This window comes from Mobula hypostoma, chromosome 23, assembly GCF_963921235.1.
Source record: "Mobula hypostoma chromosome 23, sMobHyp1.1, whole genome shotgun sequence".
Taxonomy (NCBI): domain Eukaryota; kingdom Metazoa; phylum Chordata; class Chondrichthyes; order Myliobatiformes; family Myliobatidae; genus Mobula; species Mobula hypostoma.
Genome location: NC_086119.1, coordinates 13,851,321 through 13,875,805, shown reverse-complemented (window position 1 = coordinate 13,875,805; position 24,485 = coordinate 13,851,321). Strand labels below are relative to the sequence as shown.

Here is a 24,485-nt window from a genome sequence, read left to right as displayed (position 1 = left end):
TAGCCGGGGGTGGTGATAGGGATAAGCTTCCACTACCTATTAAATGCTCCCAGTGGGATGCAGCTCAAATAGCCTCTGACAACCAAGCCCAGCTCCTGGCCTTCATGTGCGGCTTAGCTACTAAACCCGGCAGAACCATTTCTACTGGCAGGAGAAGGGCAACAGTGGCACCCTAAAACCAGTCACTTTGGGCAGATAGGGCTCGTCAGTCATGGTTGGCAGCTCACCTAGAAGGAAAACTCTGATCTCAAACCTCTGCTGCCTTGCGGCTATACCTACTCATGGAGAAGGATTGGAAGTAAACCCAGAGGTAAAAATCCAGAGTTGAAGTTCCTAAGGCAATTGGAGTTCAATGCAGACCGTTCCTTTGGGTTCGTCAGAAGCATGGAGATGGGGAGCTTGCTACATGGGCAACAGCTTGCTCTCCATAATGCACTGTTCAGGCTTGTATATCTGGACAGCTAGAATGCAGCATCCATGGTCAATGGAGGCCTCATCATTTCCAGCACTCAGTGGGTGGTGGGTGCATGGAACTCCTTGCCAGGAGTGGTGGTAGTGGCAGATATATTACGGACATTTAAGACACTCTTAGATAGGCTCATGAATGAAAGAAAAAAATGGGGGGTTATATGGGAGAGTCTGCTCTGCCATTCAATCATTGCCGATTTATTTTCCTTCTAACCCCGTCCTCCTACCTTCTCCTCATAACCTTTGATGTTCCTGCTAAGTACCTGACAACCTCTGCTTTAAATATACCGAGACATGGTCCATGTTGGAAGTCCAATGTCTCTGCCAGTCATGGAATTGCCCACATTTTAAGAAAAGGTCTGATTCCTATGTAGCAGTAGGAGCACCCCATCTATCATTAAGTTGTCACTTTGATACAGTATAGTAATCTGAAGGGCCACACATCTGTGAAGATATGGCAAGTCCTATTTGAAAACCAGATGCTTCAAAGAGGGCAAAATTGATGAAATGGCATACATCTGTACCAAAATGCTGAAGCAGTTGTTATATGGATGATGGGCATTTTTTTTTTAAATACTAGAAAATTTCTTGGCAAGTTATCCAAGGTTATCATAGAACACTGCTGCTGGCTTGAGTACCTTCGAATCCCATTATAACCATTGCTTCCTTCCTTGTTTCTGTCTCTCCCACCCATCTCCACCCAGTTTCATGTTCCTGACCCTGATCTCACACATGGCACCACTTCCACTGCACTCCAGATGCACACTTGTCCACATTCCCACCCTCAGCTACAGAGCTGGCACACATTTCCGAATACCATTGTAGGAACTTGGATGCTTTGATATTATCATCTTCCTGACTGAGATGCATGGTGGCTAATTTAAAGAACAAAGCACTTCCTAGAAAGGCAAACAGGAAGAGGAATGTTATATTCACTGATCTTTACTCTCAGTAACAAGTTCGTCTAGCATCCCAGCAAGTCCTTCGAATTCAAAGAATTTAATTTCAAAGTACATTTATGTCACCATATACCAACCGAGATTCTTTTTCTGCACAATTAGTAATGCTTACTGACTGACTGGTCCACTTCAAATGAATAACAAATTACAAGCATCAGCTGATGTGCACCAATTCTGGAAGTTACAGATGAGGAACTTCCATTGTCCCTAACAAAAATAAGTCCCCTGCAATTGTAATGGTTGGAAGCCATGTTCACTTGTATGACATGCAGTGTTACATAGAACACAGAACACTACAGTACAAAGTTCTGCTCACAACACGCTGGAGGAACTCAGCAGGCCGGGCAGCATCCGTGGAAAAGATTGGTCGACATTTCGGGCCAGAACGTCAACCGATCTTTTCCACGGATGCTGCCCGGCCTGCTGAGTTCCTCCAGCGTGTTGTGAGTGTTGCTTTGACCCCAGCATCTGCAGATTATTTTGTGAGTACAAAGTTCTGACCTTATAACCTACTCTAAGACCAATCTAACTCTTCTGTCCCAAATTTTCTTTCATCCATGTGTCTATCCAAGAACCGCTTAAATGTCCCTTATGTATTTGTCTCTACCATCACCCCTAACAAGGCCTTCTACACACCTACTGTGTAAAAAGCTTTTTACCTCTGACATCCCCCTAGACTTTCCTTCAATCACTTTAAAATCCCCCTTGTATTAGCCATTTCCACCTAGGGGAAAAAATGGCTCTCCATTTAATCTATGCCTCATTTCATCTTGTTGCACTGCATTCGAAAAAAAAATCAGTTCACTGGTGGTAGAAATCAGTGGGTTAAAAGAATTTTTCAAAAGCCGCCTAGTTTAGATCAGATTTTTGCTATGTGCTAAGTGTAATGAATAGCTCTACACAGAGCCCCTCGAGCAATAGAAAACACATAGTGACTCAGTCTAACAAAATTGCAAAAATGCACAATGGACTTTGAATGTGGCCTTATATGTCCCATCTCCAATGCCCTCCATGTATGCATCTTTCCCTTATCTCCTAATTTTGCTTCATGTATGCTCCTCCTTTGAACCAAAACATTAGAATCAGAACCAGGTTTATTCTAACTGGTATGTGTCATGAGATTTGTTAATTTGAGAGATTTTACTACAAGTATAGTCATATGCCTAAAGCATACTCTCCCAACCTTCTAATTCCTAAAACCTTCATCTTTGTCCAAACTTTTGATCTTTCTTCCCACATCACCCACACGTTGGATGTTACTTTCTGTCTGACTACGAACCTGTGAAGCATCCTGGTACATTAACACCATACAAATTTGAATTTATTGATACTTGGAATGAATCTTGAGGGCAAAATGAAAGCAAACTTTTTGAATTTCGTAATTTATAGATTTGTCTTTGCACTATACGGTGCTGCAGAACATTTCATGTCATATTATCAATGATAATAAATGATTCTGAAAACAAGATAATCCAAACATCATACTAAAGGATCACGCTGGATCTGAATCACATTGAATCAGATACTTTACATTCTTAGCTTACGCATTCAGCAAAACATTATCCCCTCAGGCCTTTAAACATTAATCCACCCATGAAATGAACTGTCCATTTTGTTACACTTGGCAAACCTTCAGAATTTTCATTTTGATAGACATGCTGCATTTCCCAAACATCAATCCAAAACTTGAGAACTTGCATGCAAGTATCACCATTTCAAATACTATCTACCCAAACTTTGAGCCAGCTGCACTAAAATTACTAAATTCTTCACAGAAGGAACAGTATTATGTTACCCATATAATAAGGAATGATTGAAATGGGATGGGTGTAGATGAGTCAACTCAGGAACAATGGGACTTTTGTATTAGAGCCTAGTAGAGTCCAGTTTAATCTCTCATTTGGAAGATGACAATTCTAACAGTAGAGTTTAGAGTTTGGTCATCTTATACCTAGAGTAAGCAGGAGAAGGTCAATCTGCCCCTCAAGTTTGCAGCAATATTCAAGTTAATGGTTGATCCAAATCCGTTTTCAATAGCACTTTCCCTCTACTGCTCAGGTGCATTGTAGTTCAAATGTCTGAGAATCTCCACTCCAAGTAATCCAAGAAATTCCTCATCTCCTTAAATGAGTAACTTCTTCTCTGAATCAATGCCATCTAGTTGGAGGTAACCCCACCAGGGGGAACATCTTAATGCCCACTCTGTCAAACCTTCTCAATCTTGCTTGCCTTAATGAGATGTCACTTTCATAAGTTCAAATGACTATAGTCCCAAAAACCTCTGCTCAACCTCTCTTCATGTTTTAAACTTGATCCCAGGAAGAACCATAGTGAAAATTTAAAAATGGCGAACATTATTCTTTAAAAAGAGACCAAAACAATACATAGCTCTCCAGGTGTAGTCCCACCACTGCCTTGTAGAGTTATATTAAAACTTACCTATTACATATTTTATATCCTTACAATAAAGTCCAACATTCCATCAGCCTTCCCAATTACTTGTTGTAACTGTGCGATAAAGCCGGCTGGTGGCGTAGTGGCATCAGCGCTGGACTGCGGGGCGGAGGTTCCGAAGTTCGAACCCAGCCGGCTCCCCCGGCACGCTTTCCATCTGTGCGGGGTTAAGAGCTGGTGATCTCTTTGAAAAAAAAACACTCACCCGGCAGAAGGCAATGACAAACCACTGCTGTAACTTGCCGCGTACGCAAGTTCTAACTACGTCAGAATGGCGTGGGAAGAAGTCGCCTGCTACCCGGAAAAATTCCGGATGAGACCTACATTATATATTATATAACTGTGCGTTAATCAATCGGATCCTTGTCTCTGGCCATGACCATCAAAACTTGCTAACAATTTATTTTCACAACATAACTTTTTAAATCAGAAAACATGCCTGCAGTACACTTCTTCTCTTCATTGAGTAATACAGCAGGGAACAAGCCTTTCAGACCACCAAGTCCGTGCTGACCATCTATCATCCATTTCTAATTAGACATTACTTTTTTGTTCTCTCCACATTCTCATCAACACCCACATCAGGTTCTACTACTCACCTAACACCAGGGGAAATTTAAAATGGTCGGTTAACATACCAATCTACACTACGCTGGGATACAAGAGGAAGTCAGAAGAAAACCTTCGCATGAAGAATACATGGCACCCAAGATTTGGACTGAACGTGCATATCTGGTGCTGTGAGGCTGCAGCTCCATCAGCTAAGTGCACCATGCATCCAAGTCCTTAATACAGGTTGAAACCCCTGTACTGATCTTTGCCTCTCATTCCAACCCTACATCCCTGTCATGAGAAGTGGAAACAGGCAAGGTCAGCCAACAGGGCTCTGGAGAAGTTGTATAGGCCAATCCCCTGTTCAGTGGATGCAATGGATTGCAGAAGCATTGATGACCTCAAAACATACCATCGACTTAAGAGGACGATGGAGATGTGAGTACCTGGGAGCCAAGGGCCCAATTACTGACCTTTATGGCATTTCCATTAGCTTCTGATGGCCAAAACTAAAGCAACAAATTTATCTCAACTCTATGATCTCTGCTAGTCAGTCGACTCAAAACAGTAGTTAAATTTCAACAATCTTAGAGACATCCTGCAGAGTCAATAATAAAAAAAAATCAAGAATTTTTTTTGTTAGTGATGAAGCAGAAACGCTTGCAATCCAAGGTCTACAAGTTCAGAACCATTACTCCTTATAGTCTATCCGTTAGCCAAGTCTGTCTCTAACTGTGCAATAATTAGGTCCTTTGTTGGAGAATGTAATATTGGCCTGTTGATTCATCCAACCTTGAAGTATTCAGGTTCATTCTGCATTTAACAAGTAATTTCCAATTGAAAATAATGAATTACTACCTTTCAACTGTTCTAAATAGAGTAATTTTTGGCTGCAATGGATTGGAAATAGGAGAATGTTAGATATCCAGTAATTGTCCTTTCATTCTAACCAATCCTGTAGTCTATTCTACTTTTCTATATTTAAATCCATCAACATAACACATCACTCACTTTTCCATTCTACATACCCAATCTCCCCTTAAATGCATCTGTATTATTGCTTCAGATACTCAGTAGATCTCTTGTTTTAAGCAGCAGCTGTTCTCTTGCAAAGTCAATAAGTTGTTTTTAAGTGTAGAAGAAATTCTGCAGATGCTGAAAATCTCGAGCAACATCAGGACCTCCGCTCTAAACATCGACTGTTAATTTCCCTCCATAGATGCTGCCTGATTTGCTGATTCCCCTCCAGCATTTGTGTGTTGTTTAAAGGCACAATGTGAACTCGAGCACAAATGTCTACCTTGACACTGGTGCTGCCCTGAGAAATTAAAGCAAGGCTGAAGAGTTTCTTTTCATCTGAGAACTAGTCTTTTTTTCCACAGGTAAAAGTTCAGGCAAAAATATTAATATTATGAAGAGTGGGAAGATCTCCTACTTATCCCCAAACCCAAAGCAAAACAAAACATCAACAGGTGATTGGCAAACCGTCGTTTCTGGGATTTCACTGTACACAAAATGTGAAGCACATATCAGAACCAGGTTATAAGAGCCTGGGAGAGATGTTAAAGCCGCTACAGAAAGGTAAGCCTGCCTGTGAAGCAACATGCGTGGGTGACGCGTTCCACCCCTCAAGTATTGCACCAGTCAGCTCATCCACCTAACTGAATCGTCCTCAGCAGGCCCAAGCCCCCATACCTGGAGCAGGACCGAGCCTGCGGTCGGCGCTGCCCACTCACCGGCTCCTTCACCTCCCACTGGGAGCTCCGGCCCCCTCCGACGGCACCACCATGGTCACGGCCCGCCGCACCGGAACGACCTTTATAGCAGCCGTCACTGCGCCTGCGCGCCGCGCATCCTCCCGCCCTTGGCTGCCAAATCGCGCATGCGTACAACTCCCCTCAAGCCCCTTCAATTATTTACTTTTGTGGAGGGGATTTCCAGGAAAAAATACTTCCCTCCGTGAGGAATAAGGTTCAATGAGAAGGATTTTATTTAACTAAACTAGTGCTTTGTAACGAGCTGTTGAAAGACAAGTTTAGGGTTGTTGGTGTCCTTTTTTTCTGGGAGTAAAGTATTAAAGTGTTGGAGTAAAGTCAGTGTCGAGAATGTGGCTGCCACTTTCCCCGAGCCCGTGACGAGCGGATAGTAAAGTGCAAATAAAATTGGGGGCACAATAGGCGGGGTTGCGCATGCGCGGCGGGTGACGTCAGCCGGGATTCGGGGCCCCGTCGTCGCCGTGGCAGCGGTCGCCGGAGGCTGGTGGCAGAGTTTCACCGGGGGCGATGGAAGCGCTGGGGGAGGCCGGGCTTCACTTTGACGAACTGAACAAACTGAGGGTCCTGGACCCGGAGGTAGCCCAAAGCACGATAGAGCTGAAAGAAGAGTGCCGGGACTTTGTGGAAAGTAGGTATTGGGGAAGAGCGGGCCGTTACTGGTTACCATATGGAAGGCGGGTTACCGCTTTAGAGTGGAGAGGTGCACATCTTTGTGGGACTACCTCAGGACATCCCAAAGGTGTTGTTGGATCAGTGAGGAAGGAGGGGATAGCTCTGTAGGGACTTTATCAGCACTCTTTGGGATAATGATGATTGAAAGATAAACATTGGTACAGGTCGACCTTCACTAATCCGGCACCATTGGGACCTGAGGAGTGCCGGATTAGTGGGAATGCCGAATTACATAAGGATCACATTAAACATAATCGGTGCTGGATTACAGGTAAACAACAGGAATTCTGCAGATGCTGGAAATTCAAGCAACACACATCAAAGTTGCTGGTGAACGCAGCAGGCCAGGCAGCATCTGTAGGAAGAGGTGCAGTCGACGTTTCAGGCCGAGACCCTTCGTCAGGACTAACTGAAGGAAGAGTGAGTAAGGGATTTGAAAGTTGGAGGGGGAGGGGGAGATCCAAAATGATAGGAGAAGACAGGAGGGGGAGGGATAGAGCCAAGAGCTGGACGGGTGATAGGCAAAAGGGGATACGAGAGGATCATGGGACAGGAGGTCCGGGAAGAAAGACAAGGGGGGGGGGACCCAGAGGATGGGCAAGAGGTATATTCAGAGGGACAGAGGGAGAAAAAGGAGAGTGAGAGAAAGAATGTGTGCATAAAAATGAGTAACAGATGGGGTACGAGGGGGAGGTGGGGCCTTAGCAGAAGTTAGAGAAGTCGATATTCATGCCATCAGGTTGGAGGCTACCCTCTCGGAATATAAGGTGTTGTTCCTCCAACCTGAGTGTGGCTTCATCTTTACAGTAGAAGAGGCCGTGGTTGGACATGTCAGAATGGGAATGGGATGTGGAATTAAAATATGTGGCCACTGGGAGATCCTGCTTTCTCTGGCGGACAGAGCGTAGATGTTCAGCAAAGCGGTCTCCCAGTCTGCGTCGTTGCCGATCCCAGACTGGGAGACCGCTTTGCTGAACATCTACGCTCTGTCCGCCAGAGAAAGCAGGATCTCCCAGTGACCACACATTTTAATTCCACATCCCATTCCCATTCTGACATGTCCATCCACGGCCTCCTCTACTGTAAAGATGAAGCCACACTCAGGTTGGAGGAACAACACCTTATATTCCGAGAGGGTAGCCTCCAACCTGATGGCATGAACATCGACTTCTCTAACTTCTGCTAAGGCCCCACCTCCCCCTCGTACCCCATCTGTTACTCATTTTTATGCACACATTCTTTCTCTCACTCTCCTTTTTCTCCCTCTGTCCCTCTGAATATACCTCTTGCCCATCCTCTGGGTCCCCCCCGCCCCTTGTCTTTCTTCCCGGACCTCCTGTCCCATGATCCTCTCGTATCCCCTTTTGCCTATCACCCGTCCAGCTCTTGGCTCTATCCCTCCCCCTCCTGTCTTCTCCTATCATTTTGGATCTCCCCCTCACCCTCCAACTTTCAAATCCCTTACTCACTCTTCCTTCAGTTAGTCCTGACGAAGGGTCTCGGCCTGAAACGTCGACTGCACCTCTTCCTACAGATGCTGCCTGGCCTGCTGGATTACAGGTAGTTGGATTAGTGAAGGTCAACCTGTATTGACTATCTTCTCTTGTTATTCTTGTAAATACTTATGTAGGATCTCTTGTGCCCTATCAATAAATGAGTTGCTGGGGGAACTAAGATGTCAGGCAGCATCTGTAGAGAAACATGGGTAATTGTCATTTCTGGTCTGCCAGTCCAGATGAAGGGTCGATTGGTTGTTTCCCACTACAGATCCGCTGAGTTCCTCCTGCAGCTTGTTTTATTTTCCTCCAGACTCCGTCTTATTGTGGTCTCCATCCTTTATGCCCCAATGGAGCTTAGTAATAGTGCAATCATTCTAATCGGGTGTGATGTTCTAAGGTTGGTCCTCAGGTGGCTGTAGAGACCGATCCAGGATCCCGTTTGGTAGTGTGGATTCATTTAATGGAGAACGGCTGTGTGTGACTTTGTTAAACATGGGGAGGCTGATGTACGGGCGGCCACTTAACAGATCGGCGTGGGGGTCCAGTGGCATAGAATGCAAGACGACTGGGGACCCTTCACTGCTGCTGTGCTGTGACATCGTCTTCCACCAGCTCTGCCGTTGAGATCTTGGTTGGATCAAATTTTGTCTGGAACCTCCCCCCTGATGCCATGGTTGATTCTACAAAGAGCTAGGTGGCTAAACTCCAGATGGTGTCGCTCTCAGGAACTCACAAACCTCTCCACAAGGTGGCGATCCTTGGATAAAACACATGAGTTCAATACCTCATTCCGAAGGAGGTTCCTCTGGTAGCACCACACTCCAAAGTTCAGAGTAAATGTATTATCAGTCCTGGAATGTGTTTTCTTGTGGGCGTACTCAATAAATCCAAATAGCCATGATGGAATCAATGAGGTAGACTTCACTTGCCCTGCTGTCAGGGATTTTGGCTCAGATGCTTGGACTGCAACTGCTTGAATAGTAGATGGCGAGCTACATCTGACCTTGAACAACGTAAGATGTTTTTGGCAGTAAAAAAGCATTCAACTGGAGGAAATTCTTTAAGCAGAGTGCAGAAAGAATGCTGTAGCTTTTTGGAGTGCTAAAGTTGAAACCAGACTAGGTAACTATGCTTAGTTTCCATTTTGTGTGCTGAATTTTTATGCTTTCCTGGCTTATCCCAAAATCTCTTATTTTAGTCTTGAATATAGTTTAAGAATAGCTTGTATATCCTGGTATAGAAAACTCCAAAGATCAGAATGCCAGTAAATGAAGCCTAATTTAATTTTCTCGTGATTCATACCTGAGAGAAAGTATGGCCAATTTCATCAGTCACTGTCAGAACAGAGTTCCATCCATAGAACTGTAGGAAGTCCTTTGGATCAGAAATACAGACTCCTCACTCATTTGCTGACAACACGCTGGAGGAACTCAGCAGGTCGGGCAGCATCCGTGGAAAAGATCGGTCGACGTTTTGGGCCGGAACCCTTCGTCAGGACGGAGGGTTCCGGCCAGAAACGTCGACCGATCTTTTCCACGGATGCTGCCTGACCTACTGAGTTCCTCCAGTGTGTTGTGAGTGTTGCTTTGATCCCGGCATCTACAGATTATTTTGTGTTCACTCAATTGCTAACTTCAGTGTTGTAAAAGGATTGTAGCAGAGAGAGATACTCTCCTCATACAGCAGCAGTATGAGGATTCTCAGAGAATCCTCATAGAGAAATACTACCTTATTATCCTTTGGAGACACACTAGACTGGAGATGCTGAAAATATGGAGCAACACACGAAGGTGCTGGAAGAACTCAGCAAGCCAGGCAGCATTTCACAAAAGTCCTGATGAAGAGCTGACTAACCATTTCCCTTCATAGATGCTGCCTGGCTCACCGACTTCTTCCAGCTCCTTTCTGTGAGGCTCCTCTTATCTTTTGTTATCTCAATTAGTATGCATGATGGAATTTTTACTGCGGTAATCTTGTCATATTTCTCAGTCATATGCAGACAAAATATGGCGCTGAGCCAAGGATGAGGTAATATGGGTTAATAAAAGCCTGGTCATACAGGTAGATTTTATGAAAGGTTGCAAGAGGTGTGATAATTAGAAGCCCATGTGGCTGAATACATAGCAGTTGGTTGCAGTGAAGAAGTTGAAATAAGCTGATCTCAGAAGAATCTAGAGTTCCTAAACAGTCATTAATTAAGAAAAAAGGTTCACTTTGGGACTAAGCTCAAATATTCTACCCTTTCAGCTACAACATAGGGATTTTGAAGAAATGTCTGCGGTTAAGGAGTTTTAAAACATTGTTAACAGAGACCTAGTGGAGAAAGTTATTAAAGTGTTTGGACTGCTGTGTGGAATAACATGTAGGTGACATTTTCAATGATGTTGAGCTTCTGTAAATTGTAGAATAGTAGAGTTATCGATACCTTTACACCTTTTCCTCTGATCTACCCTCTCCAAGGAAGTTAATCGGCTGTTTCCCACATTTTATTTTTCTTTTACTTAGAGGTACAGTGTGGAACAGGCTCTCCTGGCCCACCGAACCACACCTCCCAGCAGCCTAACTAACTGTAGCCTAATCACAGGACAATTTTTTACAATGACCAATTAACCTACAACCAATACATCTTAGGACTGGGAGGAAACTGGAGCATCGAAGGAAATCCCGCACACGGGAAGGAACGTACGAACTTGCTTACAGAGGGGCTGGAATGGTACTCCAATGCCTTGAACTGTAATAGCATCGCACTAACCTGGACACTACTGTGGTGCTGATTTATAAAGTTTACCCAGCGCTGACTGTCTCATCCTGACAAACTTTCAAAAGCAGCCTTCTGCTATTTTAATCATCAATCAAGATGACAAAGTTCCATACAAAATGGAATTCGACTAGGTTTGGAGATAGACTTATTTTTACACCTTCTAAAATGAATGAAATCAATTAAGCAAGAGGAGACAAACAAGAGTTCACGGTTGTAATTGAAATAATAAAAAAAAGAAAATGGGGAATAAATCTGCATTTATAACACTGTGGATTATGATCGGTCCATTTAAACTAACTGTGTAAACAATAGATTTTTAATAAAAGGAGTGCAGGGGATCTGATAGATTTAGAAATGTATATCTCTAAAACCTTTGTGACTTCAGTAATAATTCATGTTCAGTAAAATTGCTACTTGCTCCACAAATATTTTCAATGTATTAGAAGTAAATCTTTGTATGTATTCCTAATGAAATTTGGGTTTTCCATATTTTAAAGTTAACTTTTAAGATCAACTGCACAAACTCAGGTTGAGAATCAACCACATCCTTTGTGTTTCACTCGCTTCAGTAACAGTAGTACAATATAGGAAGGATGTGGTTTGATTGTATGGGGTGGCATCTAGACAACCACAACGTAAACCTTTATAAGGTCTCAGCAGGTGTTAGACTTGTCCCTAAAAGGATCTCTCTACATATCTCTATAAGGTGAAAAATTAACTTTTTGTATGTGGTTTGAAAAAAATTGCAAGTCTACACTAAACAGGAAGGGAGGCTCCAAAATCTTTCAGAAACTGAATTCAATTTTTTTGGAATGTCACTCTTAAGAAATGGTAATTCTTTTTTTCCTGCTGTAACTTATCAAGGATTCAGTACTAAGGTATCATTAACAGTACAATTAAAAAAAATCCCAATTACTTAGCTGCTTAATTCTGAAGTACTGATGAAAAGGATGTGTGATGAATTGCATACAATTATACTTGACATTTTGAGTAAGTTTCTTGTAGATTTTAAAGTACACAAGAATTTAGATTATAGAATGGTAATATTAGACGGTCGTCTCAGATTAGATTATTATTGTCTTTGATTCCAACTAAAGAATTCGATTAAAACACTATATATAAAACCAAATCACGATAATTTATTAGTCGACCATAATCACTGTGGAAGACACTAGCAGTATGCCTGATGTTGTAGTGTGTGAAGGAAGAAATGTGGGTGCAGTTACTGTTACAAGAGAGAAGGTGCTCAAAAAGCTGAAAGACCTAAAGGTGCATAAATCACCTGGACCAGAGGAACTGCACCCTAGGGTTCTGAAAGAGGTAGTGTTAGAGATTGTGGTGGCATTAGAAATGATCTTTCAAAAATCATTGGACTCTGGCATGGTGCCAGAGGACTGGAAAATTCCAAATGTCACTCCACTCTTTAAGAAAGGAGAAACACAGTAGAAAGGAAATTATAGACCAGTTAGCCTGATGTCAGTGGTTGGGAAGATGTTAGAGTCAGTTGTTAAGGATGAGGTAATGGAGTACTTGGTGACACAGGACAAGGTAGTGCAAAGTCAGCATGGTTTCCTTCAGGGAAAATCCTGCCTGACAAACCTGTTGGAATTCTTTGAGGAGATTACAAGTAGGATAGATAAAGGGGATGCAGTGGATGTTGTATATTTGGACTTTCAGAAGGCCTTTGACAAGGTGCCACATATGAGGCTGCTTACCAAGTTAAGAGCCCATGGTATTTCAGGAAAGTTACTAACATGGTTAGAGCATTGGCTGATTGGTAGGAGGCAGCGAGTGGGAATAAAAGGATCCTTTTCTGGTTGGCTGCCAGTGACTAGTGGTGTTCCGCAGGGGTCGGTGTTGGGACCGCTTCTTTTTATGCTGTATATAAACGATTGAGATGATGGAATAGATGGCTTTGTTGCCAAGTTTGCAGATTATACAAAGATTGTTGGAGGGGCAGGTAGTGTTGAGGAAACAGGTAGGATGCAAAAGGACTTGGACAGATTAGGAGAATGGGCAAGAAAGTGGCAAATGAAATACAGAGTTGGAAAATGCATGGTAATGCACTTTTATAGTAGAAATGAATGTACGGACTATTTTCTATCTAAACGGGGAGAAAATCCAGGAATCTGAAATTAGAGGGATTTAGGAGTCCTTGTGCAGAACACCCTGAAAGTTAATTTGAGGTTGAGTCAGTGGTGATGAAGGCAAATGCCATGTTAGTATTCATTTCAAGAGGTCTACAATACAAGAGCAAAGATGTGATGCTGAGGTTTTATAAGGCACTGGTGAGGCCTCACCTTGAGTATTGTGAACAGTTTTGGGCCCCTCATCTTAGAAAAGATGTGCTGGCATTGGAGAGGGTCTGGAGGAAGTTCACAAGAATGATTCCAGGAATGAAAGGGTTATCATGCAAGGAATGTTTTATGGCTCTGGGTCTGTACTCGCTGGAATTCAGAAGGATGAGGGGGGATCTCATTGAAACCTTTAGAATGTGGAAAGGCCTAGACAGTGTAGATGTGGAAAGGATGTTTCCCATGCTGGGAGAGTCTAGGACTAGAGGGCACAGCCTCAGAATAGAGGGGCACCCATTCAAAACTGAGATGGGGAGAAATTCCTTTAGTCAAAGGGTGGTGAATTTGTTACCACGTGCAGCTGTGGAGGCCAGGTCGTTGGGTGTATTTAAGGCAGAGATTGATAGTTCTTGATTGGACATGGCATCAAAGGTTACGGGGAGAAGGCCAGGAACTGGGGTTGAGGAGGAGATTTAAAAAAAGGATCAGCCATGATTGAATGGCAGAGCAGTCTCGATGAGCCAGATGGCCTGATAATTTGGATACGGTATTAGTATCCAGATGTTTGATGGTATAGATACGATTAAAAATAATTGAAGATAACAGGTAAAAGAGTTATCCTAAACATTATGCAAAAACTTTTATTACTGTGGTAACAGAAAATACTGGTGATGCTTAATAGATTATGTAATGTATGTGAGGGTACAGGAAGAGAGAGAATAAATACTTCATGTTGATGGCCTTTCACCAGATGTTAATTGTTTCTCTCCACAGGTACACTGATGTACTGACTATCTCAATCTTTCTGTTTTGAATTCAGATTCCAGCATCAGCAGATTTTTGCTTTACAATTTCAGTAGCATTTTTAATGTGACATCCCAAGCCATTTCATTGATGTGCTTATAAACAAAAATTGATATCTAGACACAACGGGAAATTGGGGTAGAAAACCAAAAGATTGGTCAATGAACACACATAAAAGTTGCTGGTGAACGCAGCAAGCCAGGCAGCATCTCTAGGAAGAGGTGCAGTCGACGTTTCAGGCCGAGACCCTTCGTCAGCACTAACTGAAGGAAGAGTGAGTAAGGGATTTGAAAGTTGGAGGGGGAGATCCAAAATGATAGGAGAAGACAGGAGGGGGAGGGATAGAGCCAAGAGCTGGACGGGTGATAGGCAAAAGGGGATACAAGAGGATCATGGGACAGGAGGTCCGGGAACAAAGACAAGGGGGGGGGGGACCCAGAGGATGTGCAAGAGGTATATTCAGAGGGACAGAGGGAGAAAAAGGAGAGTGAGGGAAAGAATGTGTGCATAAAAATGAGTAACAGATGGGGTACGAGGGGGAGGTGGGGCCTTAGCGGAAGTTAGAGAAGTCGATGTTCATGCCATCAGGTTGGAGGCTCTAACTTCCGCTAATGCCCCACCTCCCCCTCATACCCCATCTGTTACTTATTTTTATACACACATTCTTTCTCTCACTCTCCTTTTTCTCCCTCTGTCCCTCTGAATATACCCCTTGCCCATCCTCTGGGTTTCCCCCACCCCCCTGTCTTTCTTCCCGGACCTCCTGTCCCATGATCCTCTCGTATCCCTTTTGCCTATCACCTGTCCAGCTCTTGACTCCATCCCTCCCCCTCCTGTCTTCTCCTATCATTTTGGATCTCCCCCTCCCCCTCCAACTTTCAAATCCCTTACTCACTCTTCCTTCAGTTAGTCCTGACGAAGGGTCTCGGCCTGAAACGTCGACTGCACCTCTTCCTAGAGATGCTGCCTGGCCTGCTGCGTTCACCAGCAACTTTTATGTGTGTTGCTTGAATTTCCAGCATCTGCAGAATCCCTGTTGTTAGATTGGTCAATGATGTAGGTTTTAAAGGTTTGTCTTAAAGGTGGGGTGGGGGGGAGGGAAACTGGCCTAGCATTGGAAAGTGATTCCAAAAGGTTATTATTTTAGATTAGATTAGCTTTGTTACTAGAAACGTCCAGAGAAATGTATTGTCTGCCTCAACTACCAACACAGCCCGAGAATGGCGGAGGAAGCCTGCAAAGTTGGCACACTTCTGGCGCCAGCGTAGTGTACCCACAATTTACTAACCCTAACCCACATATCTTTGGAATGTGGGAGGAAACCAGAGCACCCAGAGGAAATCCATGCAGTCATGGGGAGAACATACAAACTCCTTACAGACAGCAGCGGGAATTGAACCCTGGTTGCTGGTGCTGTAAAGTGTTATGGTAGCCACTATGCTGCTGTGCTGTCCAAGTTAGGATGAGGTGAATCAATTGCATTCAAGGCAAAAGCCACAAATGGGCCAAAAATGATACCAAGGCTGCAAATGGTCTGTTCAGTTTCAGATAGCTACCTGAAAAGGGAGGAAATTCGATGCCAGGGAATAAAGCTTGTGTCAGTGACCAAAACAATATCTCGATGCTTGATGTGGAAGGAAACTATAGCTTATTGACTGTGGAAATGAGACAAGCTAACTAATGGTTTGTAAAGAATGGAGGGAACAAGTGAGGTGAGGATGAGGTATAGCTGGATGACATCAGGGTAGAAATGTGGACTGTGTTTTGGAATGTTGTCATGGAAGAATGTGAGTGGGCTGTAGGACGTTGCCCATTCTTCAGCAAAAGTAATATATGGGTACAAATAGATATATATCTGTCATTCCTTGGCTATAATTGGATGTATAATGACAAAACCAGTCAAATATGATATCCAGGTGCATTGGAGGAAGATTTGTGGTCAGTCACGTAAAAGGCTGCAACCAAGCTGAGAACGGTGAGGTGATGGATTACGTTTATCATAGTGTCATGAAATTCTTGTTAATGATTTTGTTAAGGGAAGTTTTGTACTGTGGTCTGGATGTAGAACTGATTAGAGGACTTGTGCAAACAATTCCAGCATGAGCAAGTAGACTGCAACATAATTGTGGAAAGTACGTGCAACTTATAATGTTTACTTTTGCATCAAATCTTTTAATTTTTTTTTCAGAAATAGCCCAGTTCCAGAAGATTGTTGGTGGGTTAATTGAGATCGTTGATCAACTTGCAAAGGAAGCTGAGAACGAAAAGATGAAGGTAATGTTTCTAAATACTTTTATTTGTATGTTTTTGACAATGGGAAGAAAAAATATGGCATTGTTAATTCTTTTACTAAGTCAGCTTGTTAAATTTTCATCCTTATGAAACTCAAAATTGTCTGCCAGCAGGGAAGTCATCATATGGTAATTAAATCCAGCATTACAATGTGCGAGCTTCCATTTGATGCATTCAGCAAATAGAGTCTGATGGAATTTGCAATAAGTGGTGCTTTGTGACAGTGACTGAAAATGTAGATTGCAGGGTAGTTTTCTCTCTGATAGAAGTTGTAACTGTTATCTTAAGGTGTATAATTCTTAATAAGTAAGATCATGTCAATCCATACACTTCCAGGTTGAACCAGCCACACTGGCTGGAGAATAAAACATTGCTTATTGCGAAGTGGCGAGGAAGAGGATTTGCCAATGACTCAAGGATGGGAAAGTTGTGACGAGGACATAAGGAGGCTGCATTGGGATGTAGATGGTTGGGCAAGAATTCTGACAAATCAAGTAAAATGTAGGAAAAAGGTGAAATCAAAATTTTGTCAGGAGAAGTACAAAGAGATTTTATCTAAATAATGAAATTGCAGGTGGGAGGGTCCGAGGGATCTGGGTGTGATTGATTCACAAAAGGCTAGGTTGCAGACACAGCAAGTAATTAGGAAATCGATCAGTGATGTTGCCTAACGCTACAGAAAGTGAATACAAAAATAGGGACTCTATATTTCATTTATACAGGGCATAGGTGAAACCATGTAGAGTACAGTGTATAACATAAATCTCATTTAAGAAAGGATGTGAATGCATTATAGGCAATTCAAAGGAGGTTTCCCAGACTGATACCCGGAATTGGTGAGTTGCCTCAATAAAATTTGGACCAACTAGGAATTACTGTAGCTTACAAGCGTGAGAGGGGATTTAAATTCTATGATCCTGAACGGTCTTGATGGTGTCAATGTGGAGATAATTGTTTTTTTTATATATTGGAGACTCCAGAACTAGGCATTGTTATTTAAAAATAAGAGGTTTTCCATTTAACCTGTAGGTGAGGCAAACATTTGTCTGAGAGTGTGAGTCTTTGGATTGCAAGGGCCGTAGGATCAGTTTATAAGACAGGTAGACAGATGATAAGCAATTTATCTTGGGTAGATGAGAAGGTGAGGTTGCAGTTACAATCTGATCAACCATGATCTTAGATAGTGAGAGAAGGCTTAAGGAGTGGAGTGTCCTGCATCAACTTATGTTCTTAATTTGTATGTTTGTAAAAATTACTGGTTGATTAACTTTCTTGCTGTCAACAGGCCATAGGGGCCAGAAACCTTCTGAAATCAGTTGCTAAGCAAAGGGAAGCACAACAGCAGCAGCTCCAAGCTCTAATAGCTGAAAAGAAAATGCAACTTGAAAGGTTTGTTAAAATTTTACATTTGTTGTTACTAAAAGAGAATTGACTGATATTGCAGTGTCTTACATCTAGCTATTGCCCTGATGCTGTTAAAAACATAAAAACATAGAAAAACTACAGCACCATACAGGCCCTTCGGCCCACAAAGCTGTGCCGAACATGTCCTTACCTTAGAAATTACCTAGGGTTACCCATAGCCCTCTATTTTACCGAGCTCCATGTACCTGTCCAAGAGTCTCTTAAAAGACCCTATCGTATCCACCTCCACCACCGTCGCCGGCAGCCCATTCCACTCACTCATCACTCTGCGTAAAAAAACCTGCCCCTGACATCTCCTCTGTACCTGCTTCCAAGCACCTTGAAACTGTGCCCTCTCATGCTAGCCATTTCAGCCCTGGGAAAAAGCCTCTGACTATCCACATGATCAATGCCTCTCATCATCTTATACAACTCTATCTGGTCACCCCTCATCCTCTGTCGCTCCAAGGAAAAAAGACCGAATTCACTCAACTTATTCTCATAAGGTATGCTCCCCAATCCAGGCAATGTCCTTGTAAATCTCCTGTGCACCCTTTCTATGGTTTCCACATCCTTCCTGTAGTGAGGCGACCAGAACTGAGCACAGTACTCCAAGTGGGGTCTGACCAGGGCCCAATATAGCTGCAACATTACATCTCGGCTCTTAAACTCAGTCCCACAGTTGATGAAGGCCAATGCACTGTATGCTTTCTAAACCACAGAGTCAATCTGCGCAACAGCTTTGAGTGTCCTGTGGACTCGAACCCAAGATCCCTCTGATCCTCCACACTGCCAAGAGTTAAATGTAAAATATCTTCCTGCGATTTGTACTCCGATTACATACCAGCAATAATTATGATTAATCTTTCATTTTGTCATTGTGTTGTCATCTAAGGAAACAGGGAATTAAACTAAAAGTCTTCGTTGTGTCATAACTCAATCAGAAACAGCATGAAAGATGAGCTACAGGCCACAGGAGCATACTGTATTCCTGCCTTCTGCTAGGACAAAGAATCTGTCACCAGTCATATTGTTTAGAGCAATCTGTTTTTAAGATATCTGTATGATTTGCAGAGTTCAGAGACACACTTTTAGTTGCTCAGACTACCTCTCAAGTCGATTGCTGAAAAGTGCCAAAAGCAGGTCGGGGTTGTAACTTCCACAGAGCTTTTGTTTGTTATTTCCTTCAGTCTGACTGGCTGTGAAGGGTTGTAGTGAACTGCGTTGATTCTCTTGGCTTTTTGAATTTAGAACTGATTATCATTTTGTTGTTAACAATTCCAGTTTTCATCTCTCTCTTCTGCCTTTCAACTCACTAGTGAGCAGTGGCCATCAACAACCTCTTTCCAAATCAACCTGTCTTGTGCATATCTCTCCAGCTGTGACCATGTCATTTCCACTTTCCTGGCGTCGGTTAACACTTCCCTCTTCCATGTGGACTTGGGCTTACCTCGATTACGCTTGCCCTGAGGATTCCACATGAGAGCTTGTCTGGTGATACTATTCAGGGGCTTCTCTGCCTCAATTGGTGTCTGGTTGGTCCTTTGCCATAATTCTGTATTGTTCACATAACCTGTCCATGTTAGCCCCAAAATCTGACGCAAGCATTTGTTGATGAAGGTCTGGATTTTTCTGATGTCAGTCTGCAAGTTTCAGAGCCATACAGGAGGACAGATTTGACATTTGAGTTGAAGATTCTCAATTTGGTTCTTAACCTTAGTTCTTTTGCAGTCCATTAGTTTTCATAATAGACACAAAATTCTGGAGGAATCAGGAATAAAGAGCCGACATTTTGGGCTGAGACCCTTCATCAGGACTGGAAAGGAAGGACGTGGAAACCAGATTAAGGTGGTGGAGGAGGGGAAGGAGTAGAAACTAGAAAGTGATAGGTGAGACCAGGTGAGGGGGGGAGAAGATGGATGGGGCAGGGGAGATGAAGTGAGAAGCTGGGAGGTGATAGGTGGAAAAGGTAAAGAAATGAAGAAGAAGGAATCTGATAGGAGAAGAGAGTGGACTGTGGGAGAAAGGGAAGGTTGATGGGCAGCAAAGGGAGGTGAGGAAAAGAGAATGGGTAAGAATTCCAGTTTTCATAATCCTCTTTTAAAGAGGCAAACTAGATCCCAACTTTTTGACCATAAGACATAGGAACTGAATTAGGCCATTCGGTCCATCGAATTTGCTCCACCATCCACCATGGCTGATGTATTCTCCCTCTCAACCCCGTTCTCCTGCCTTTCCCCATAACCTTTGATGCCCTGACTAATCAGGAACCTATCAACCTCCGCCTTAAATATATTCAATGAGATGGCCTCCACAGAGGCCTGTGGCAATGAATACCACAGATTCACTATTCTTTGGTTAAAACAATTCCTCCTTATCTCTATTCTGAGGCTGTGCCCTCTGGTCATAGACTCCCCCGCTATAGGAAACACCTTCTCCACATCAACTCTATCTAGGCCTTTCAATTTTCGATGTTTCAATGAGATCCTCTTTCGTTCTTCTAAATTCAAGTGAGTACAGGCGCAGAGCCATCAAGTTCTCCTTATATGCTAATTCTTTCATTCCTGGAATCATTTTCAGGAACCGCTTCGGAACACATTTAAATACGTAGCACACCTATTGGGTAAGGATCCCAAAACGGCTCACAGTTTCCTGCACAAGGACTCCCAAGTCCCTTTGAACCTCTGATATTTGAATTTTTTCCCTGTTTAGAAAATAGTCTATACCTTTATTCCTTCTACCAAAGTGCATGACCATACCTTACCTACGTTAAGTTCCATTGGCCACTTCTTTGCCCATTCTCACAATCTAAATCCTTCTGCAGACTCCCTGCTTCCTCAACACTACCTTCCCCTCCACCTATCTTTGATCGTCTGCAAATGTGGCCGCAAAGCCTTCATTGACGTGTAATGTGAAAAGAAGCTGTCCCAACACCGCTGCCCGTGGGACACTGCTAATCACTGCAGCCAAACCAGGATGGGCTCCCTTTATTCCCACTCTGTCTTGTGACAGATAGCCAATCTTCTTTCTATGCTAGTATCTTTCCTGTAATACTATTGCTATTATCTTCAACAGATTCTATTCCTAGACTTTGAAATCTATTCCTTACTTCAATTGTAAATTTCTGTCTTAAGTCTTTAATTGCAAGTAGTCAAGGAATTGTTCAGGTATTTGCTTCTTTAGTTTTTTAAGTTTTACTTTTACGTGACATACTACTGGGTTATGGTCACTTTTACAGTTTGCACCTGGATATGTTTTGCATTGAGTCACTGAATTTCTAAATCTTTGGTTTATAGTAATAAAGTCAATTTGATTTCTAGTGTTATCACCTGGACTTTTCCAGGTCCACAAGCATCTGGGATCAAAATAGGACATACATGGTAAATGGCAGGGCATTGAAGAATGCAATAGAACAGAGGGATCTAGAAATGATGGTGCATAGTTCCCTGAAGGTGGAATCTCATGTGGATAGGGTGGTGAAGAAAGCTTTTGGTATGCTGGCCTTTATAAATCAGAGCATTGAGTATAGGAGTTGGGATGTAATGTTGAAATTGTACAGGGCATTGGTGGGGCCAAATTTGTAGTATTGTGTGCAGTTTTGGTCACCTTATTATAGGAAGGATGTCAATGGAATGGGGAGAGTTCAGAGAAGATTTACTAGAATGTTACCTGGGTTTCATCACCTGGGTTACAGAGAAAGGTTGAGCGGGTTGGGTCTTTAGTCTTTGGAACGTAGAGGGTTGAGGGGGGACTTGATAGAGGTATTTAAAATTGTGAGGGGGATAGATAGAGTTGACGTGGATAGGCTTTTTCCATTGAGACTGGGGGAGATTCAAACAAGAGGACATGAGTTGAGAGTTAAAGGGCAAAAGTTTAGGGGTAACATGAGGGGGAACTTCTTTACTCAGAGAGTGGTAGCTGTGTGGAACGAGCTTCCAGCAGAAGTGGTTGAGGCAGGTTCGATGTTGTCGTTTAAAGTAAAATTGGACAGCTATATGGACAGGAAAGGAATGGAGGGTTATGGGCTGAGTGCAGGTCCGTGGGACTAGGTGAGAGTAAGAGTTCGGCACGGACTGGAAGGGCTGAGATGGCCTGTTTCCATGCTGTAATTGTTATATGGTTATAGGCTCTTATCGTGTTAAGTAGCCTCATGTGTGGCACTTTGTCAAAGGCCTTCTGAAAATCCAAGTAAGCAACATCCACTGACTCTCCTTTGTCTATCCTGCCTTTTAGTTCCTTAAAAGAATTTCAACAGATTTCCATGGTGACTTTGGCCTATTTTATCATGTGCCTCCAAGTACCCTGAAACCACATCCTTAATAATAGAGTCCAACATCTTTCCAACCCTCCCTTCTTAAATAGTGAAGTGACATTTGCAATTTTCCAGTCCTCTGGAACTATTCCAGAATCTAGTGATTCTTGAAAGATCATTACTAACGCCTCCACTATCTCTTCAGCTACCTCTTTCAGCTTCCCAAGAACCTTCTCCTTAGTAATAGCAACTACACTCACTTTTGTCCTCTGACACTTTTGAATTTCTGGCATTCTACTGGTGTCTTCCACAGTGAAGACTGACACAAAATACTTATTAAGTTCGTCCACCATTTCCTTGTTCCCCATTACAATCTCTCCAGCGTCATTTTCCAGCAGTCCGATATCCATTCTTACCTCTCTTTTACTCTTTATAAATCTGAAAAAAATAAGATAGCTAGTTATTTTCAGTGAAAATAGTTATTTTCTTCAATTGGTGCTTCACTCTATGTTGTTTGTTGGTTATGTGCCATGTCGTATGACGTGGGCGATTATGGTATTTCCATGGGCATGTTCTGGGCAAATTTTTCTACAGAAGTGGTTTGCCATTGCCGCCTTCAGGCAGTGTCTTTACAAGACGGATGACTCCAGCCATTATCAACACTCTTCTGAGATTGTCTGCCTGGCGTCAGTGGTCGCATAACCAAGATGTACACCAGCTGCTCATCCACCACCTGTTGCCATGACTTCCCATGACCCTGATCAGGGAGCTAAGTAATTGGTACATCTTGTCCGAGGGTGACCTGCAAGATTAGTGGAGGGAATTACACCTTACGCCTCCTTTGGTAGAGACGTATCTGCACCCCGTCACCCAAATACTCTATATAGTGCCTTTAAAAGTGATCTACAATTACAAAGTGACACTGACCCTAGTTCAGGCAATAGGATGGGCGATCAACTACTTCAATGGAAAATTCTTTTCTAAAACTGCAGTGCGATTCCACCGGCACAAAGGTTTTACATACAGTGCATTTTGAAATTGCTGTTTCAGTAAATATAAAGCATATATTTTGGAAAAAAAAGAGAATTTGTGAACCAGAGTTCTAGTTAGCAGATAAAAAATTATTAGTTAGAGGAAGAAGAGGAAGTTCTTGAAAGGTTGCAGCATTTAACATGAATGTAGAAATAGGAAGAGGTTCCTAATAGAGAAATTTTAGCATAGGAACAGTAAATTTCACTCTAAATGATAAGGGGTGCAGTAGGTAAATGCATGTGATTGTGGGGTTTAGTTGAATGAAAACCACTTCAAGACACGTACTGAAAGGTAGCTTTATTGAGCAATTCTCTTGGTTCCTTTTTATTTTTGAGGAGCAACTTATTCCATGATTTCATTACTGTTTATTTGTGATTGAATGAAACAAGTTGGCCAGTTTCTAGGGTCATTCTAGATGCTGGCTATACAATTCAGCAAGAGGTATCATGCACGTTTTAAGATTGTAGTAATACTTAATGATGCTCCAATCATCTATAAGTATGCTGGATAAGAGACTTTAGGGAAAATGGTCCATATTGTCAGGTTTTTTTTTTACTTTATTTCCTCAAGCTGTCATGAGCAATGTTCCGTGCAAGACCATTTTACATCTGTGGAATCAACTTACAAATAGACATTGTGACATGTTTTTTCCCCTGAACAATCTATAAGCAAGTGTGTTACAAATAAACTATTGTTACTTTTATCTCCTGGGTGAAATGTGTAACAGAGGACGTGTTATTTTTTGTAGATATCGGATTGAATATGATGCCCTGTCAAAGGTAGAAGCTGAACAGAATGAGTTCATTGACCAATTTATTCTTCAGAAATGACATGAGGAGAGACACTAAAGTGAGAAGTATATGTCACAACAATGCAGAGATTTCAGTGATTATTCCATTATGCCATTCCATCAACACAGTGACTTTACACACACACACTGCATTTTTGAATTGCTATTTCAGTGGATATAAAGCATATATTTCTATAATGCAGATTTATATGTAGTCATTTGGACTGTATCAGCAATTTTTACTGCACAATGTTGAAATACACTTTATCAGATACAATTTCTGCAAGCTAATTATGTAAATACTTTGTATATTTTATGTTATAGCTAATAAATCAATCTTGCAATGTATATGATCTTGTTTATTAGCTGTCCTTTATGACTATTAATAAATAATGTATAATGTTTCAGTCTGTGGTTTACCCATCAAAACTGTTTCTGACTTTGATGCAGTGAGCATTACTAAAGAGCGTGTTTGCA

At 42.4% G+C, this 24,485-nt stretch overlaps 2 protein-coding genes across 5 annotated transcripts in view; one reads left to right on the top strand and one right to left on the bottom strand.

The window, feature by feature from the left end:
- LOC134337102 (BTB/POZ domain-containing adapter for CUL3-mediated RhoA degradation protein 2) overlaps positions 1-6,282 on the bottom strand; it is a 31,015-nt gene extending 24,733 nt beyond the window's left edge. Inside the window, exons 1-2 of one of the 4 annotated variants that reach the window (XM_063031946.1) lie at positions 6,170-6,248; positions 3,867-4,038 (exon numbers count right to left, since the gene is read on the bottom strand). The gene's annotated coding sequence lies outside the window, so the exon portion shown is untranslated. Of the gene's footprint in view, positions 1-3,866; positions 4,039-6,128 lie in introns of all 4 variants that reach the window. The other 3 variants (XM_063031942.1, XM_063031945.1, XM_063031944.1) reach the window with 3 other exon arrangements.
- A 345-nt stretch (positions 6,283-6,627) lies between these two features.
- Positions 6,628-24,415, top strand: ift20 (intraflagellar transport 20 homolog (Chlamydomonas)). Its single transcript, XM_063031664.1, has 4 exons — positions 6,628-6,836; positions 16,427-16,512; positions 17,816-17,919; positions 23,967-24,415. The coding sequence occupies exons 1-4, from the start codon at positions 6,716-6,718 to the stop codon at positions 24,046-24,048; spliced, it is 393 nt and encodes a 130-aa protein (XP_062887734.1). The 5' UTR covers positions 6,628-6,715; the 3' UTR covers positions 24,049-24,415.
- The last annotated feature ends 70 nt before the right edge of the window (positions 24,416-24,485 follow it).